Genomic DNA, 19,202 nt, shown 5'->3' on the forward strand with positions numbered 1-19,202 from the left:
AGCAGTCACAAAGGTCTACACAAATATTACCTATGATCAAAGGAGTCGTTAAACATGCTCCAGAAATATTTAAAGACCCGGTACGCTGTAGAGTACTAAATCCAAGAATTGAAAAAAATATAGACCAGCACCATCTGATCCAGTCTATATTAAGGGACATCTGCCACTAGACTCTTTAGTAGTGTCTAATGCACGAAAAAGAGCCAATTCCCAGACTTCTGGCGACACGCCCCCGCCTGACAAAGAATCTAAAGTTATTGATGCGTCAGGGAAAAGAATTGCTGCTCAGGCAACAAACATATGGCACATAGCAAACACACAAGCACTGCTCTCACGCTATGATAGGGTGCTCTACGACCAACTAGAAAATTTAATGGAGCACCTCCCAGATCAGTACAAAGATCAGGCAACGGAGCTCATACAGGAAGGCAAGTTAATATCCAATGCCTCAATCAAATGTGCACTAGATGTAGCTGACACAGCATCCAGGGCAGTCAATACCAGTGTCATACTCAGACGACATGTGTGGCTACGCATTTCAGGTTTTAAAACCGAGGTACAGACTACCATCTTGAACCAGCCCTTCAATCAAAACCAATTGTTCGGGCCCGAAGTAGACAACACACTAGAAAAAATGAAAAAGGACACAGACACAGCTAAGTCTATGGGTGCATTACAATCCACGCAGACAAGAAGTTCTTTTTGCCGCTCCTTCTATAGAGGAGGCTCAAAGCAAACCGGCGCAGACACGTCATCTTTTAAAACAAATACACAGACCTCCTCTAACAAGAGCTACTTCAGAGGAGGATACAGAGGAAATAATAACAAGGGAAGAGGTAGAGGTAATAACAACAACCGCTCCTCTTCCACTCCCAAACAGTGACTTCCCTCTGACTCACCCACAGCATTCCACCCCTGTGGGGGGCAGATTATCACAGTTCCTACCTGTCTGGAATTCCATCACAACAGACAGGTGGGTAAGACAAATTATCCAACATGGTTACTGCCTAGAACTCATAGCAACCCCCCAAACATACCACCCAGGCAGCGTCCAATGTCCACAGACCATATTACCCTACTTCAACAAGAAGTTCTAGCACTTCTACAAAAGGATGCTATACAAGTAGTTCCTTTAGAGGAACAAGGAACAGGAGTTTACTCCCTGAACTTCCTAATTCCCAAAAAGGATGGGACACTAAGGCCAATCCTCTACCTCAGGCCCCTCAACCATTCCATACAGTCAGATCATTTCCACATGATCAGTCTGCAGCAAGTACTCCCACTACTACAACAAGGCGATTTTCTTTCAACACTAGACCTAAAGGACGCCTACTTTCACATTCCTATACATCCTGCTCACAGGAAGTACCTAAGGTTTGTCATACAAGGACAGCACTATCAATTCAAAGTCCTTCCATCCGGGGTCACAACAGCACCACGAGTGTTCACAAAGTGCTTAGCAGTAGCAGCGGCACATCTCAGCAGACAACAGATACACGTCTTCCCTTACCTAGACGATTGGCTCATAAAAGCAAAATCATACAGTCAATGTGCCCATCACACAAAGCAAACAATTCAGACACTGCACGAATTAGGGTTTACCATAAACTACACCAAGTCGCACCTAGAGCCTTCGCACGTTCATCAGTATCTAGGAGCTACCATAGACACATCTACAGCTCAAGCATATCCCAGTCCAGCCAGGATACAGAGCATTCAGACCTTAGTCTTAGGTAACACCAGCAGTCTCTCCAAGCCAAGGTGTTCATGAGACTAATAGTAAGGATGGCATCTTGCATCTTGCATCTTTATAGTGCCAAATGCAAGACTGCAAATGCGACCATTACAAGAATGTCTAGCACAACAATTGAATCGGGCTCCAGGTCAGCTCACAGACCTGGTGTTGGTGGACAGCCGTACATATCGCTCTCTGCAAAAATTTGACAAAGGGACGGCCGTTCTAAGAGCCTGTTCCACAGATAGTGCTCACGACAGACGCATCCCTCACAGGATGGGGAGCCCATCTCCTACATTATACCACACAAGGCCAATGGAACAACCAACAAAAACTGTTCCATATCAACGATCTAGAGCTGCTAGCAATCTTCCTAGCACTCAAAACATTTAATGTACAAGTACAAAATTAAGCTGTCTTGATCCGGACGGACAATGTGACAGCCATGTATATATACAAAAACAGGGGGGGGGGGGACACTCTCTGCAACTGTGCCAGCTTGCACAGAACATTTGGAGATGGGCCATTCCTCAAAACATGCATCTGACAGTAGAGCACCTTCCAGGAATTCACAATCTTATAGCAGATCTGTTGAGTCGACAGTCACAACAGATTCACGAATGGGAGATACATCCACAAGTTCTTCAGCCATTCTTCCAAATGTGGGGGCATCCACAAATAGATCTGTTTGCCACCCACGAGAACACAAAATGACCAACCTTCGCCGCCAGGTTTCCACACCCAAGGTCGGAGGGGAATGCAATATGGATGAACTGGTCAGGCAGATTTGCGTACGCTTTTCCGCCTCCTCTCCCACTAAATCCAAGAATTGAAAAAAATATAGACCAGCACCATCTGATCCAGTCTATATTAAGGGACATCTGCCACTAGACTCTTTAGTAGTGTCTAATGCACGAAAAAGAGCCAATTCCCAGACTTCTGGTGACACGCCCCCGCCTGACAAAGAATCTAGTTCCACTAGTAGTGCGCAAACTCAGACAACAGTCTTTCAAACTGATACTAGTAGCGCCCACATGGGCACGCCAGCCGTGGTTCACCACACTACTGGATCTCTCACTAGTTCCACATCAAAAATTAAAGCTTAACACAGAACCATGGAGAAATAAGACACCCAGAACCAAGCCAACTGAATTTGGGAATCTGGCCCCTGAAGTCTTAGAGTTTGGTTACTTAAACCTACCACCAGATTGTATGAATATAATCAAAGAGGCTAGAAAACCCACTACCAGAGCGTGTTATGCAGCTAAGTGGAAAAGATTTGCGATATATTGCAACAATAATCACATTGATCCGCTGGATGTTTCCATCCAAAATATCATTTGCTACCTTCTACACCTACAAAGGTCCAATTTGGCTTATTCTTCCATAAGACTGCATCTAGCAGCAATAGCAGCCTATTTACAGAATAGACAACATCTATCTCTATTCAGAGTACCTGCGATCAAAGCTTTTATGGAAGGATTAAAACGTATAATCCCACCTAGGTTACCCCCTGCTCCAGTATGAAACCTAAAAATGGTCCTTACAAGACTTATGGGACCCCCTTTTGAGCCTTTACATAACTGTGAATTACAGTTCCTAACATGGAAAACTGCTTTCCTTGTGGCCATCACCACTCTCAGGAGGGTTAGCGAAATACAAGAATTCACAATACAGCAACCATTTTTTCAGATACACACTAACAAAGTGGTTCTTAGGCCTAATCCAAAATTCCTGCCAAAGGTTATTACTCCTTTTCACCTAAACCAATCAGTAGAGTTACCTGTGTTTTTTCAAAACCCCGACTCTGTTGCAGAACGGCCTTTACACACCTTAGATGTTAGAAGAGCTCTGTTACACTATACAGATAGGACTAAAACCTTCAGAGAGACAAAACAATTATTTGTATCTTTCTCTCCTCCACACAAAGGCAACCCCATCTCTAAGGGGGGAATTGCCAGGTGGATTGTAAAGTGTATACAAATATGCTATCAAAAGGCTAAACGTACACTAGCAGTTCCTCCTAGAGCACACTCTACTCGCAAACTAGGAGCCTCTATGGCTTTCTTAGGAAACATACCACTAGGGACATATGCAAGGCAGCCACATGGTCTACAATACACACCTTCACTAAACACTACAGTGTTGATGTGCAAGCCAAGCAGCAAGCTGCAGTAGGCCAAGCTGTCCTTAAAACACTGTTTCAAAAAACTGCAACGGATACAGGCGACCACCGCTAGGGGAGACACTGCTGCACAATCGATGCACAGTATACGATCTGCAGCTCATATGCCTCGAACGGAATATGCTACTTACCAGTATGCATCTGTTCTTGGCATGTAGAGCTGCAGAGTCGTATACGCCCGCCCTCCTCCCCGGGACTTGTATCCGTTCCAGTTATCATCTTATTTAGATGCACACGCATGGACATCCTTTCTTTATCTTTATTCCTACTAACTCCATCATTTCCCATCATGGCGAAAAACAATCTGAGGATGGAGTCGATGACCATGCGCAGTATTGTCCAAGGGAGGAGTCACCTATCTCATGTCTACAAAGACTTCTTCCAAGAAGACAACAACCTGCAATCATCCGAGCCCAACACCAGGTGGCGATCTAATGCACAGTGTACGACTCTGCAGCTCTACATGCCAAGAACAGATGCATACTGGTAAGGAGCATATTCCTTTCGTAGTAATGTTTCTTCCACGTCTCCCCTTTTGGGACCTGGTTTTATCACAGATAATATGGTCCATTTAAAATCACGTTCTGGATGCTTTAGTTCCAAAAAAATGGTCGACCATTGGAGCAGTGGTTACTTTATTTTTGATGCAAGATCTATGTTGAACCAGTCTCTTACAGACTTCCTGGGTAGTTTTGCGAATGTAAATTTTTTGGCAGGGGCACAGAATTGCATAAACCACATTTCTGGTTCTACAATTGGAGCAGTCTTTGTGGACCCATTTAATATTCATTGCATAGTAGTGAGGGGTAGGGTACACTGGCATAGAGTACAGTAGTGCAGAGTAGAGAGGCATCAAGAGAAGTTGCGAAAAGTGCAGTGGTGTAGAGTGCAGTGGTGCACAGAAGAAGAGATTAGCATAGAGTGCAATAGAGTAGAGTGGTGCATGGTAGAGTGCAGTGGTATAGAGTAGAATGGCGTTCAGTGCGCATTGGGGTGCAGTGGCGTAGAGTGGTACAGAGTGCAATGGTGTAGAATGCAGTGGAGTAGAGTGTTGTAAAGTATAGTGGCAAACAGTGCAGTGGTACAGAATAGACTAGCAGAGTGCAGTGGCGTAGAGTGTATTGGTTTTGAGTAAAGTGGTGGAGTACATTGGCATAGAGTGCTGTGACACAGGGTAGATTGCAGTGGCGAAGAGTGGAATGGCACAGAGTTGAATAGAGTTGCATGTAGTGCATTGGTGTAGTGTAGATTGTTTCAGATTAGAGTGAATTGGTGTAGAGTGCAGTGGCACAGAATATAGTCTTGAAGAGTGCATTAGTGAAGAGTAGATCAGAGTGTCTTAGAGTGAATTTGCGTAGAGTGCAGTGGTTGAACAGAAGTATGGGGTACAGTCCAATAGTGTCGAGTAGAGGCGTAGAGTGTAGTGGCGTGGAGTGCTGCAGTTTAGTGCAGTAAAGCAGTGTGGAGTGGCCTAGTTTGGAGGGGTGCATAGTAGATCGCAGGGACGTGGTGAAGACTAGAAAGAGGTAAAGGGAAGTATGCATAGTATGGCAGCACACCTTCAATTGAAATGAGCACTACATCTGCACATACATAGTTTTATTGATACAAAGTATACAGCGCACAAACAATGTGTGGAAATGTCATCACATAGTGTATTGATTTGTTTTGATTGTATTACAATATTTGTTCCCACCAAACTTCAGAAGATCCAAAAAAGTGTTTCATTTTTGTATTCCTTATTCTGATATATTCTGAAATAGCTGTACAGTTTGTTTACAGTCATTTAAATTTTGTTTTGTGCTAGAAAAAAATCCTACAGCACACCCGAGTAGCCAACATGATTGTCACATAAATCCTCTCACTTGGAAGTAGGAGAAAAAAAGTAAAGCCCAAGCTCCCTGGAAGACAGAGCCTGACGTTTGACCACTGTCTTTGAATGAACAGCAAACGTGACGGGATAAGAAGATTTAAAGCCCCGGTTACAGAAATTCAGTACTGTTATAATATAGTAATTAGAGTTCGGACAAGGGCAGGGACGAACTGAAACTGGTCAGCCTAAAAGAAATAAATCAGCAAACAAAAAACAAGCAAATGTGAGTTACTAACTACAAAGCCAATGGTGGGCAACGGGTGGATTGCATTCCCACGGAAGGTTTCGGAATGTCCTCAAGATGTCGTTAGCAAATCGGCTTCCACTTTATCCCAGTGAATGTAAATAAAGCAGGGTTCCAAATGCATGGATCATGTTTGGTGTGTCCGGGATGATGTAATAGCAAACATTCTTGGAGAAATGACCCAACAACTTGTATAAAACTAGACAGAAATCTCAAACCCTTCCATGTGCTGGGCATGTCTACCAACTGAGATGTGTAGGAGGTTGGTAAAAGACTCCTACTTACCTCCCAGAGCCCCGAATATCTAACACACACTCTAGCACACACAAGTTTTACCAGAACATAGTACCAGCAACATCATTACAAATCGACTCAGAAATGCTGCAAGACCACCCTAATGGCACTTTATCAAGGACGGTAACATAACTTATGCAATAACTGCTTATAACCATCTGAGGCTTCGTATATGTTTTATAAAGTGGCGTGTGAAAAAGGCCACTACTATAGGATGAGCTAGGCTGATCGGACTGCACACGAGTCCTTCGCTTACCACGGTAAGCCTGGGAGGCTGTCATGTGGAGATAGCAGGTCAGTGCAGGGAGGGGATTCAGCAGTACTGGAGTCAAACTGCTCTGTGATAAGAGATCTTGCTGATGATTTGATCTAAGGCCGGCTGGGAAAATGTATGGCGATGTGTGGGCAGGAAGAGCAATGGGCTGCGACGGTCATGGAGCGAGGCAGCCTTGGAGAGGTAAAGGCATGGAGGGGTGTGGACACAGACATGTGGGCAGAAACAGGTAAAAGAGAATTGTGTGGCCAGGGAACAGTGTGGGCTCGGAGAGGTGTGCGCTGGGAGAAAGGCCGGACCTATAAATGTGGGTTGGGAGAGCTGCGGGCAGGAAGATGTGCGTGCAGGCAGGGGGAGGTTCATGCAGGGCAGGATGAGGTGCAGGATAAGGTGCGCGCTGGAAGGTGTAGGCAATGAGAGGTAGAGCAGTGACCAGGGAAAGGTACGGGCAGGCGGCCAGGGGGGCGCGCAAAGATGGCGGATGACAGGTGCAGGCAAGGAGAGCAATGGACTCAGAGGTGTAGGCTGAGAAAGGCGCTAGTTGACTGATGTAGGCTAGAGGTATGCGAACAGAAAGAGATGGAGGCTGACATAGGTGGGGGCAGGGAGAAGTGCGTGCAAAGAAAGGTAGAGGTAGTTCGAGGTACGGGCAGGGAGAGATGTTAACAGGGACAGGTATGGGCAAAAAGACAATGTGAAACCAGTAAGCTCTATCATAATGACAAGCACGCGAGTGGTGCGTGCGTGCGCGCGCGCAGCCTGCTCTGCCAAAGCAGAATGAGAAGAACAAGCACGCGAGTGGTGCGTACGTACGGAGCCTGCTCTTTTTAAAAGCACATACTTGCTTGCTCCTGCAAGGTGGATGCCGCAACAAGCACGAGTATGTGCTTCTAAAAATAGCAGAGCGACGGCTAAATGTCTCCTAAGCAGCGCATGCGTGCTGCGTAGGTGAGATCTAAAAATTAAAGCCATCTTGTGTTTCTAAAACAACTTAACATTAGCTTTAATTCAGCATGGGGTAAACACCACATTAATTTTCTTTGATATTAGGAACAGTAGTGACAACAGCTAATTAAAACGTGCTTTAATTATCACCCAACTGGTGCAAGGCACTGGGATAATTTATGTTTACAGCCTCTTTGTTCTTAAAACATGGTAAATTGATTACCCCAAAAACATGAACATGGTGGTAGTCTCACTTTAGAACAGTTCCTCTAAACTTCACCAACCATTTTCCAGAACTGTCAAGCTATTCTCTGTCTGCCTCTAATGATAGGTGCAGACCCTTGTGGGGCAATCACTTGTTGCAGTCCTGAGCAAAAAGGAAAACTAACGTACAAGTAATGGACCCTTGTTGAACAAGTATTGATTGAGCCACCAGCAATGAGCACCCCTCATATAACTGCTTTACGTCATGCAGTCAGAGCTACAGGTCGTTTGATTGGAAAGAATCTCATAGACCATCATGAGTGGGTACCAGGAAGTATTCCATGTTGACTATCAGAAGTCTTAACGTTAAGGGGGATGTAGTAAAAACTGTATTTATCAAACATCATTTAATTAAAAAAACACCATTAGCCACAAGGTCAAGTTTCCTATATGCATGTGCCAGGTCATGCCCCAACCAACTTCTGCACCTCATAGTGCTGACTCCCTGCAACACGAAGCTGTTTTGCCTAACTAACCAGTCACCTCTGTTTATTGAGGCAATGTTGCTTTCTTTAGCAGACGAGTTCTGCTATGTTCTTGAGCTTAAAAGTCACAGAACCGAAATCGCAGAAAGGAGCACAACAAGAGGAACAAATGAACATAAAAACTATTTGTACAGGCACCACAGAGACAGAGCTGCTCTTGCCATTGACAGATATGCAGCTGCGCTGTGGCATCTTGGTCACCAGCCATCACCAGCCCTAAAGATCTACTCAAGAACAAAGTGTAATGTATTAAAGGTCTACCCATCTTCATTGGCAATGCGGAACTGTTGTAATACGACCTTAGTAACTCTTGAGAACTTCATCTGTTGTCACAAGACCCATCAGTTTTATTGATCTGCAGAGGTGCAACTTCCAGACCTTTGGTTTATACCGGTTTGAGGTTTTAATAAGCAGCGAAAGCCATGTTTTTTTAGCTCCACTCTAGCGATTCACCCCTTGGAATTGTGCAGGTTACTCCTTTGTCACTACTGCTCCTGGCAAATCCTGAGGTTTGTAATAACATCACCAGAAGAACATAACTCTCACCAGGGCTATCCAAGATCATGGAGTGTCACTTATCTTGCAATCAGCATCTTGCCCATGTTCACGAAAATTCTGCTCCAGAAAAATGACAAAGTGTGACAGGAACATTTCAATTGGCCAGACCTATCATCCATATTAGACAACATTCACTTGGAACCATGTCTAAGCTCTTCGACCTTCCTATGCTGGCTAAGCAAGCAGAGTGTTTCCTCTATGTTTTAAAGCAGGAACACAACGCACGACTCTTGCAATCCCTATTGTGGATGATTTTATATGGCAAGAAGGCCAAAAATTAATAAAGACTCCAGCGTGTGTGGCAGCTGTCGTTCCCGAACATGACAAAAAGTAGAAGGCTCCTGAGGGTTACCCTACATGTTTCATTGACCAATTTCGGCCAGATTAGGTCATAATGGAAGCTGCTCAGAGAAGAGCAAAAAGTCCTTCTACGCGATGCACTGCCCCTCCAGACAAAGAAGGCAGCCAGCTTGACAATACAGGCAAAAGGCTTCGCATTGACAGCTACTTCGTTCAGAGCCTCCAATTCCATGGCTTTTCTGGGGAGATGCTACCGGCAGATATGGTCTGACATCTCATCTCTGTTGGGGTACCTCCCTAAGGACAAGGTAAAAGAGGCGAGAGAGGTAGGAGAGATCCTGGCAGGAGGTGAAAAGGCCTTGTCCAAGATCATAGATGTGACCATGGATATGTCTTCCAAGGCTTTCAGTCAGATGGCCGAAGCGGCGGCATAGAGACACCAAGATTAGCTTAAGGCGACTACATTCTGTACAGAGGTGCAGGCCAAGGTACTGGACATGCTGTTCGTGGAGACTTATTTTATGGAAAACAAGTAACACATCTAGGGTGAATTGCAGTCAATCAAGTCAGACACAGACACGGCTAAGTCGCTTGTCAACTTGCAGCAGAGAAGGTTTCAGCCCTTTTGAGGCAGGTGTAAAGGCAATATATCTCCGCCAGCAATTCAAGCAGCACTTTCAGCCCCACTCACAACAGGTTTTTCACTCACAATAGTCAGGTCAGTCCTACAGACCAACCACACTGTCCACATATTCTAGACAGCCTTGACGTCGATGCCCATCAGCAGGAGAGAGGTCTCAGGGTACCAACAGGAGACAATGATGTACCACAGGCCCCTGTCATCGCAGTCCCAGTTCAATTTGGTCACATGTTATCCAAATTCTTCAATCAGTGGAAGCTCATATCTTCTGACAAATGGATGTTAAACGTATTACAGCATTGATACACCCTGGAATTCGGTCAAAAGCCTCCAAAGTTTCCTCCACAGAAGACATCCCATCGTACAATTCTCAAAAGAGAAATCGGATTGCTTTCTCCAAAAAAGCAATAGAGGAAGCAATAGAGGAAGCGCTGCACAATCAACTCAACTGAGATTTCTATTTCAATTTCTTTCTGATCAAAAATAATTAATAAAAGTGGAGACAAGTAATGGATCGCAGATTATTGAACAACTTCACCAAACAAACATTCTTTCAGGATGTTATCTCTTCAGGAGATTCTGCAACTAATAGACACAGGATACTCTCTCTCTTCCCGGGATACACTGGAATCATATTTTGATGTACCAATACTTCCAAAGCACTAAATGTTTCTCAAGTTCGAGGTGGCAGGGTGCCTTTATCAATTCAAGATGCTACCCTTTGGGCCAAAGTAAGCTCCCCAGAGTATTTACCAAGTACATGTGGTCCGTGGTGGTGCTTCTATTACGGTCCGATCACCAGGTATTTCCCTACCTGGACGATTGTTTAATCAAAAGTCTTCCAGTCGGCAAAGTAGTCCACAGATGCCAGTTGGACTTGGCCCTTATTGGCTAAAGTTCCATAAACTTTTTGCTTTTCCCCTAGATCTTTTTTCTGTCAAAGTGTTGCCAACTTAGACGCTTTGGGCACTTTGCCACTACTGATCAGTGTCAAAGTGCAAGTGCTCCCTGTGTAAAGTATAATGGTAATTAGTTGTCCATGATTGGTATGTTTGCCTTACTAGTAAAGTCCCTAGTAAAGTGCACTATTTGTGCCAGGGCTAGTAATGCAAATGCTACTAGTGGGCCTGCAGCACTAATTGTGCCAACCACACAAGTAGCCTTAAAGAGAGAAACTCAGGCCTGCCACTGTAGTGCCTGCGCGCAGTTTGGTAAACTGCCATGTTGTTCTGACAAGTGCACCCACTTGCCAGACCTAACCCTTCCCTTTCTATACACATCAGACACCCCTATGGTAGGCCAAGGTACCCCTGGGCAGGACGCAGTGTATGTGAAAGGTAGGACATGTACTGAGGTGTGTACCATGTCCTGACAGTGAAATAATCTCCATTTCGTTTTTCACAGTTGAAAGGACATTTTGCCCATATGACAGAATGGGGAAGGCTGTGTACTATGTTTCCAGCCTATCTCACCAAAGGCTTAAGATGGAGAGGTGAGTTTTAGTATGCCTGAACTCACAATGTAATAACACACCTTTTTATGAAGGTGGTTTTTGCATTGTGTGTTTAGAAACCACTCTTTTAGAAGTGGCTGGACTTTTGTGCTCTAACATTTCTGTCTGCCTCTGCCTGGTTGTGGATTGACTGTGTGGATTTGAAAGTGATGGGGTCTGGGGAATGTCTTGATCCCGGGGAGGAGGTGAGACAGCAACAGGCTGACCTGCATCTGGAGTGTTGGGGCAGGAGTAGCCCCTAACGGTGAAGAGGCCTGGGCTGCAGCCATAAAGCAATGGCTCCTCCCCTGCTGAATGATTGAGAATCCAGACCCCCACTATAAAAGGTAGAAGATGTCACTAGCAGGGAGGCACCAAGAACTGGTTTCAACAGGGGTCAGTGCCCACCTGAACACAAAGACTTCAAAGACAATTAGGGGTATAACTTTGATAGCTGAAACCCCTGGACTTTTTAATTGGAATGGAATTGGATGGACTGTTCAAGACTGAAAAGGACTGAAATTACTTTGTGGCCAAGAGGAACCTCTGCCAAGGAAGAAACAGCTGAATAGACTGGAGGAAAGGACTGACCCTTGCTGTGTGTTCTGGGGATGGCCTGCAGTTTGTTGTTTTAACCGAGGAAGAGGCTTTGCTGTGTGCTGTGTCCTCCTGCTTGAAAGGACTTTGCTGTGCTGTGTCCTGAAGAACTTAACCCCAAGGGCCTGAGGTGAGCTGGCTCCCTGTTGTGGAAATTCAGGAACATAAAAGTTTCCAGAAATGTCTCAGCGAATCTGTGTGCATGTGATTTTTGCAGCTTGAGACCTTCGTAAGCCGTGCCCTGCGATTGCGGGCACCTGGAGTTCAATTGAGTCTCAGTGACGCTGTGTGCGTGTGCTTTTTGCAGCCTGAGACCCTCGGAAGAAATTTCCTATGATCGTGGCCACCAGAAGTTCAAGTGAGTCTCAGCGACGCTGTGTGCGTGTGCTTTTTGCAGCCTGCGACCCTCGGAAGAATTGCCTTGTGATCGTGGGCACCAGAAGTTCAAGTGAGTCTCAGCGACGCTGTGTGCGTGTACCTTTTGCAGTCTGAGACCCTCGGAAGAATTGCCCTGTAATCGTGGGCACCAGAAGTTGAAGTGAGTCTCAGCGACGCTGTGTGCGTGTGGTTTTTGCAGCCTGAGACCCTCGGAAGAATTGCCCTGTGAGCTCAAGGGAGTCTCAGTGATGCGGTGTGCGTGTGCGTGTGCTTCGTGCAGCCTGAGACCTTCGTGAGAATTCCCCTGTGACCGTACACACCAGAGGCTCAAGGGAGTCTCAGCGACACTGTGTGCGAGTGTCCTGTTGCAGCATGCGATCTTCGTTATCGTCATCGGCCCGGAATCAGCCATGCCGTATCGGAAGCCCAAGTCGCGAGAGGCAGTGAGGAGAGTGAGGTCGCAACCCCCAGATCTGTGTTGGGGGCATTTGGTAACGGAAACTGACCGCGAGTCAGTCAGAGGGGCGGAGAGACCGTTTGGAGCACCGTGATTAGTGCCAGAGTGCATTACGCATTGCATTAATTCTGCATTACGAACTACCTGTTTGTTGCATAATGCATTGCATTAGTTTGCAGAACAAACTACCTAATTATTGCATTACACATTGTATTAATTCTGCATTACGAACTACCGGATTGTTGTATTTCGCATTCTATCAGTTTTCAGAACAAACTAGCTGATTGTTGCATTACGCATTGCATTTTTTCTGCATAACAAACTGCCTGAATGTTGTATTACACATTGCATTCGTTTGTAGAACAAACTACCTGATTGTTGCATTACACATTGCATTGTTTCTGCATAACGAACTGCCTGATGGTTGTATTACGCATTGCATTCGTTTGCAGACCCAAACTACCTGATTGCTGCATTACACATTGCATTATTTCTGCATAACGAACTGCTGGATGGTTGTGTTACGTATTGCATTTGTTTGCATCACGAACTGCATTGTTCTTACATTGTAAAGTGGCTGATTCTAGCATTACGAACTGCATAGCCTTGCATTAAGACTGCATAGGATCACCTAGAAGTGGCCATTAACACCGCCAGAACTTACAATAGCTGGCTGACATAATAACTGGCCAGGAAGCATATTACAAATACGCCTCTGTTTGATTTTTATTGTGTGGTCTCATCGTATAACTTTTTATATAAACTTATACTTGTTTTTATATGAAACTTGTGTGGAGTCGTTTTGTGGTGTCAACATTGGGTCACTGGGAGCATGGTTGCAAATACTTTACACATTTGCCTTGAAGATAAGCCTGGCTGCTCGTGCAAAGCTACCAAGGGAGTGAGCAGGGGTTATCCCTGACGTGGAAGCGAGGGTCCCTGCTTGGCCTAATGTACCTACCTCAGCCAACTAGGGATCCCGATTCTAACACCTGTCTATAACTTTGCTGATCTCTAGGTCTCAAACTCAACCAGTAAAAGTTATCTCTTGTTCCCTCCAGATCACTGTTGTTTCGCTATGAAGATCTGAAAGGCCTTTCCCACAGAAGAAAGGATTTCCCGCTTGCAGGCAATCATGTAATTGCTCTCCTCAAAAGGGTGCATTTCTGTAAGGACATAAAAATCCATGCTGGGGATGATGTCATCCTGCATCCTCTGCTTCCCAGTTACCGCCTGTGCATGAGACCTCTTCAAAGACAGCTCAATACGCTGTGGACTCAATGTCAGGATTCTTTTGAGGACATAATTTCAATAACCCCAGAGATGAAGTCAGCAACTTCCTAGTGGATGGTCAAAGAAAACATCTCTCAGTGCCTATCTTTCCTGCCTGCGGTTCCCCAGGTGGTGATGACAACGGATGCATCGATGGAAAGATGGGGAGCCCATCTCCAGGAACTAGAAGTCCATGGTAAGTGGTCCATTCAAGAAGCATTATGTCACATAAATCTCTTAGAATTGAAGGCGCTCAATCTTCGTTTTCAAGCCTTCCTTCTAAGGTTGCTGTGGTTGTAGACTCTAGTTAGGACAGACAAGACCACCACCATGTTCTATCTACTAAAACAGTGATGGACAAGATCTCAGATTCTCTCAGCCCAATCACAGCAAATATGGGAGTGGCTGATAGCCAACAACATCTTACTGAAGGTGGAGCACGTCCCAGGTGTGCATAACGAGTGGACTGATTCCCTCAGCATAGAAAACATGCTACATACTTTTACAAAAAATTCAAATTCTTTGCCAGCAGATTTCACCAGCCAGGGTCTTGAGGAAACACCTCCCACTTACCATGCGCAGAGGCTTTCGCGTACGCGTCCCGCCACTATCCCCCCGTTTCCACTCATTTCAAAGATCCTACAGAAAGCAAAAAGAGATCCCTGCCACCTTATTTTAATTGCTCCTGCGTGGTGGGCAAGTTAATACAGGTACACTGAGCTTCATCGCCTATCAGAGTGCTCACCCATTCAGTTCCAGCAGACGGAGGATCTCCTCTCAATGAACCAGGGCCAAGTGGTTCACCCACAAATTCGCACTTGCAACTTGTCGGCCTGGCTGCTCACCACTCTGAATTTGGGGTGCAAACAATTTCTAACAAATGCAAATCTATCCTTCAAAAAGGTCTCGCTCCTTCAACACTCAAATGCAACTCAGCAAATGGAAAATATTCTGCTCATGGTGTGCTTCTCAGTCCTGCCATCCTTTTTCATCAACACCTGAACAGATTCTGGCTTACCTACTACAGCTTGCCAAATCAGGACTCATGCATGCATCAATTAAGGTACATGCGACATTCTGGACAAGTGTCTTTCTTGTCCAACAGGCTCATGGAAGCGTTTAGGAAGGGTCTATTCAGAGGTTAGCCTCCTATGATGCCTTCGCTAGTGCTCTGGCAGTTGAACACTGTTTTATCACATCTCATGAGATCTCCATTAGAGCCTACTCATAAATGCGAATTCAAGTTTATTTCATGGATGGTGGTATTTTTGTTGGCCATTATGTCTGCCAGGCGTATGAGTGAGAATCAGGCATTCACGATTAAAGAACCTTTCCTACAGTTTTCAGAAGACCGAGTAATTTTGCACACTAATCCTTCATTCCTCCCCACGGTACCTTTCACATTTCACCTCAATGAGGAGGTCACTCTGCCTTCTTTTTTTACAATCCGTTTTCGCCTGCAGAAAGAACCTTAAATTCTCTGACATTAAGTGTTGTTTAAAGTTCTACTTGCTAAGGATAAAACCTTTCTGAAAGTCAAAACGATTGCACTTTTCTTTCTCTGCTCCGGGAAAAGGTCAAGCCTTAATGCGAGCTACTATTGCTCGCTGGGTATCCTCAATGATAGTCTTCTGTCATGATGTTATTGTGAACGCTTTATACTACATAATATTTGTCCAGATTTCGTACAATTTCAGTGTCTTGTGTTTGACTAATAGTATTTAAGGTGGAGTCTCGTGGTGGATGGTTCGCCTTGCCATTGTTCTTGGGATACTGCCAACTAGTCTTTTTCAAAAATGTGAATCTATAAAAGATACAATACTGGAGAAGATGCAAGTTACTTACTTGTATGGTTCTCCAGTATTGATATCTTTTGTAGGTTCACATGTGACCCTCCCTCCTCTCCGTTAAGGATCACCTATTGTATACCTCTTTTACTCAATTTACACTTGTGCTCGAAATCTTAGGTATAGTGGCTCTGCAGAGGATGAGTACTCTAGGATGTCTGCTCTAATTGGCTGAAGTTTGGGTGTATTAAATCAATGTGAATTTGCTACTAACTGCAATTGTTTTTTCAATGGAGTTTAATGCTAATGCTTTAGCACTGCGTTTTTTTATTACTGTTGGACTCCAACCATGGTGGGGAAGATTCAAGCATGTGAATCTATAAAAGATATCAATACTAGAGCACCACAGTGTACAGGTAAGTAACTTGTTTCATCTTGCTTTTAAAGCAAGTGGTTATAGCAAGGCCCTAACATTTTTTAGTTGGCCGATGACAAGGAAAAAAGAGGGTCCACCAGTAGTTCAAGAAGGTAACTTCACGTTGTATCTTGAAATTTCCCATTACATTTTATCTATGGTAAATAATGCTGTTGTGTAGGTTGTTGATAACATTGGTTTTGTTTTGCTCTGAAACATAAATATACAGTACATTGAATGGGTAAGTTGTCAGGAATGAAAACATTTTTTTTCTTTTTTCATAGTTCATAAAACTTACTCGACCACTAGACTCCAGGTTGGAACATGTAGATTTTCGCATTCTCATTGAGCGTGTTTCTTCTGAAATCATCCTATGTATTTTTGCTTCTGCTGTTTTGGAAAGGCGGATTATTTTTCTTGCTGAAGAACTCAGGTATGTATGAAAATATTACTTAATTTCTGTCATGTTAATGTTGTCATTGTCACCCTATAATATTTTTTTAGGCAAATTCAATACCAATGTTATCACTGTTGTACCACGTGCCTCTTCAGAACTATGTGTCACTTGAAAGCATATGAGAGACTGGAAGTTGTCCCTACTTCTTATCTGTTCCCAACCAGTGAGATCCCTGAACCCTTGAAGTGGAGTTATTTACTGTTTATTAAACCATTGATGGGTAGATATGCCTACATTGGAAGCAACAATACATGGCCCCGGTCTCTACTGTACATGTATGCTTGGAAATACCGGTTTTTGAAGCCTGGAGCAAACCAGGACCTGCTCCTACATCCGAGTTTTCTCTTGAGTCCACTGCACTATTTTCTTGAGCCATTCTTACAATTTCTTTATTTCCTTTTTCTTCTTTAAACTTCGGCTACCAATGGTGCACCACTCCAACATCAGTGGATGTTTACTTTGCTCAGTACAGTTCAGTGCAGCCAAATCTCAAAGGTACTAACCTTAGTACCTAACAAACTATTTGCTATGCCATGCTCTAACATCCCCGAGCAACTGATTGTTTCTGAAGCACAGCAAGGATGCGGAGTCAATCAAATTGAACAAACTTGATTTATCCTTTACCAAAATACATTATTTGGTGCTATGTAATGTAAGTTGCACAATAGCAATCACACCTCTGTGGTGAGCAAAGTTGTGAGCCCTCCTCACACCCTGACATCTTGGTAGCTAGTTCCATATACATATGACTAACTTTCAGGAATATAAAAAGGCCTGATCTCATGATCATATTTACCTAGCATCCTGGTGACTTTTTTGTTACAGGGAAAGGCCATACAGTCCCAGAACAGGGCAGCCATTCCCCAAGGGTTAACGAGGATCACACAAGCTGACTAGAATTGGTCTTCGCAGTACCAAAGGGGATGATGGACGGAGCGCTTGAGCAAATCAAACACTCACTCCCAGTCAACTGATCTGGGTTTAATCCATCATCATTCTTTAGCTCACTCCACCACCCCAGTTCAGACATGGCCATATGCAAATCAGTCTGACCCTGTGCCTCATGGGAACAGTCCAGCCCAAACTGCCAAGCCATGTCTTCCCTGGACTGGAAACAAACATCCTGGGACTGGTTTCTGGCTAATCAGCCAGGCTAGCTTGAATCCAGTGGCAACGGGAGCAAGGGACAAACGTCTGGGCATATCCTGCCAACTTAGAATGAACAAAGCGATACCAAAGGGGATGATGGATGGAGCGCTTGAGCAAATCAAACAATCACCCCCGGTCAACTGATCTGGGTTTAATCCATCATCATTCTTTAGCTCACTTCACCACCCCAGTTCAGACATGGCCATATGCAAATCAGCCTGACCCTGTGCCTCATGGGAACAGTCCAGCCCGAACTGACAGGCCATGTCTTCCATGGACCGGAAACAAGCATCCTGGGACTGGTTTCTGGCTAATCAGCCATCATCAGCCAGGCTAGCTTGAATCCAGTGGCAAAGTGAGCAAGGAACCCACGTCTGGGCATATCCTGCCAACTTAGGGCAGGGAATGCACTTATGCACACGCCTATGGGGGCGGGACTATAAGAACTATCGCAGGTGCCGGAAGTTTTGCAAAGCTGTGTTTGTCACCAAAAGCCTAGCCAGTGAACAAGGGGCAATCCAGAAACGCCTATGGCGAGAGGCAGAATCTGCACTGAAAAACCGTACCTGTTTGTGTTGCAGCCTGTCCAGCATTAAATGGTGAAGTCTGACATCGCATCTGGTATCTTCAATTGTGGGAGCGTTGTCACTTGGTATATATATATATATATCTCCTACTGGCGGTCGCCAGTAGGTAGTTATAGTTAGGATTGTTTTCCATAGGAAATCCGCAACATTCTATTGGGAATAACTTTGGCGCCGGTGGACGAATCTTCGCGAATTTCTCAAAGAAGATGGGCCGCTCCGTTCTGCTCCTTCCCTGAAAGTTTGGGGGGATTCGTCAAGGGGGGGCCGAGATATTTGGGGGGTCCCAAAACGTGTTTTCCCCATGTTAATTTCCATAGGGCGGTTGGACTCACTTTTAGCCCGAACGGCTGAATGGATTTCCACCAAACTTGGCAAAATTGTAGGGACTGGTAGCCCGATGTGCCTTTGCTATGTCTGACGATATGTGCTCCAGTGGATTTTGGGTAATTTACGTTCAAAAAAATATATATATCTATAAGCGCGCCCCGGTATGCGCACCGGGGAGCGCACCTGGCGCGTAATGCGAGTACGCGAGCGGAAAGCTGATTGGCTCTCGGGTGTCTGTCAACATTCCAAACAGTCCAGAGCGGCCGCCATCTTGTGTCTCGGTAGGATCGAGACACAAGAGGTGGCAAAAACAAAGGGGGAAATGACCAAAAGGGGGCAGGGTAGACCCCCCCCTGACCCCCTAGGTTTGATGTGGGGGCCATAAAAGGGCCCCTCGGGGGGAGCGCCCGGTACGCGCACCGGGGAGCGTATCGGGGAGCGTACCATGGGGATAACCAAGTGAAACAGTAAAATAATAATTTAAAGT

General features: G+C 45.0%; 1 protein-coding gene across 2 annotated transcripts in view; it reads left to right on the top strand.

Moving 5' to 3' along the window:
* Positions 1-19,202, top strand: part of DENND2D (DENN domain containing 2D) — a 796,377-nt gene that overhangs the window by 437,194 nt on the left and 339,981 nt on the right. For both annotated transcript variants that reach the window (XM_078644124.1, XM_078644126.1), the window contains exon 7: positions 16,480-16,628. In XM_078644124.1, the coding sequence (XP_078500250.1) occupies positions 16,480-16,628 (149 nt within the window). The remainder of the gene's footprint in view (positions 1-16,479; positions 16,629-19,202) is intronic.

Source organism: Lissotriton helveticus, chromosome 5_1 (assembly GCF_964261635.1).
Source record: "Lissotriton helveticus chromosome 5_1, aLisHel1.1, whole genome shotgun sequence".
NCBI classification, from domain to species: domain Eukaryota; kingdom Metazoa; phylum Chordata; class Amphibia; order Caudata; family Salamandridae; genus Lissotriton; species Lissotriton helveticus.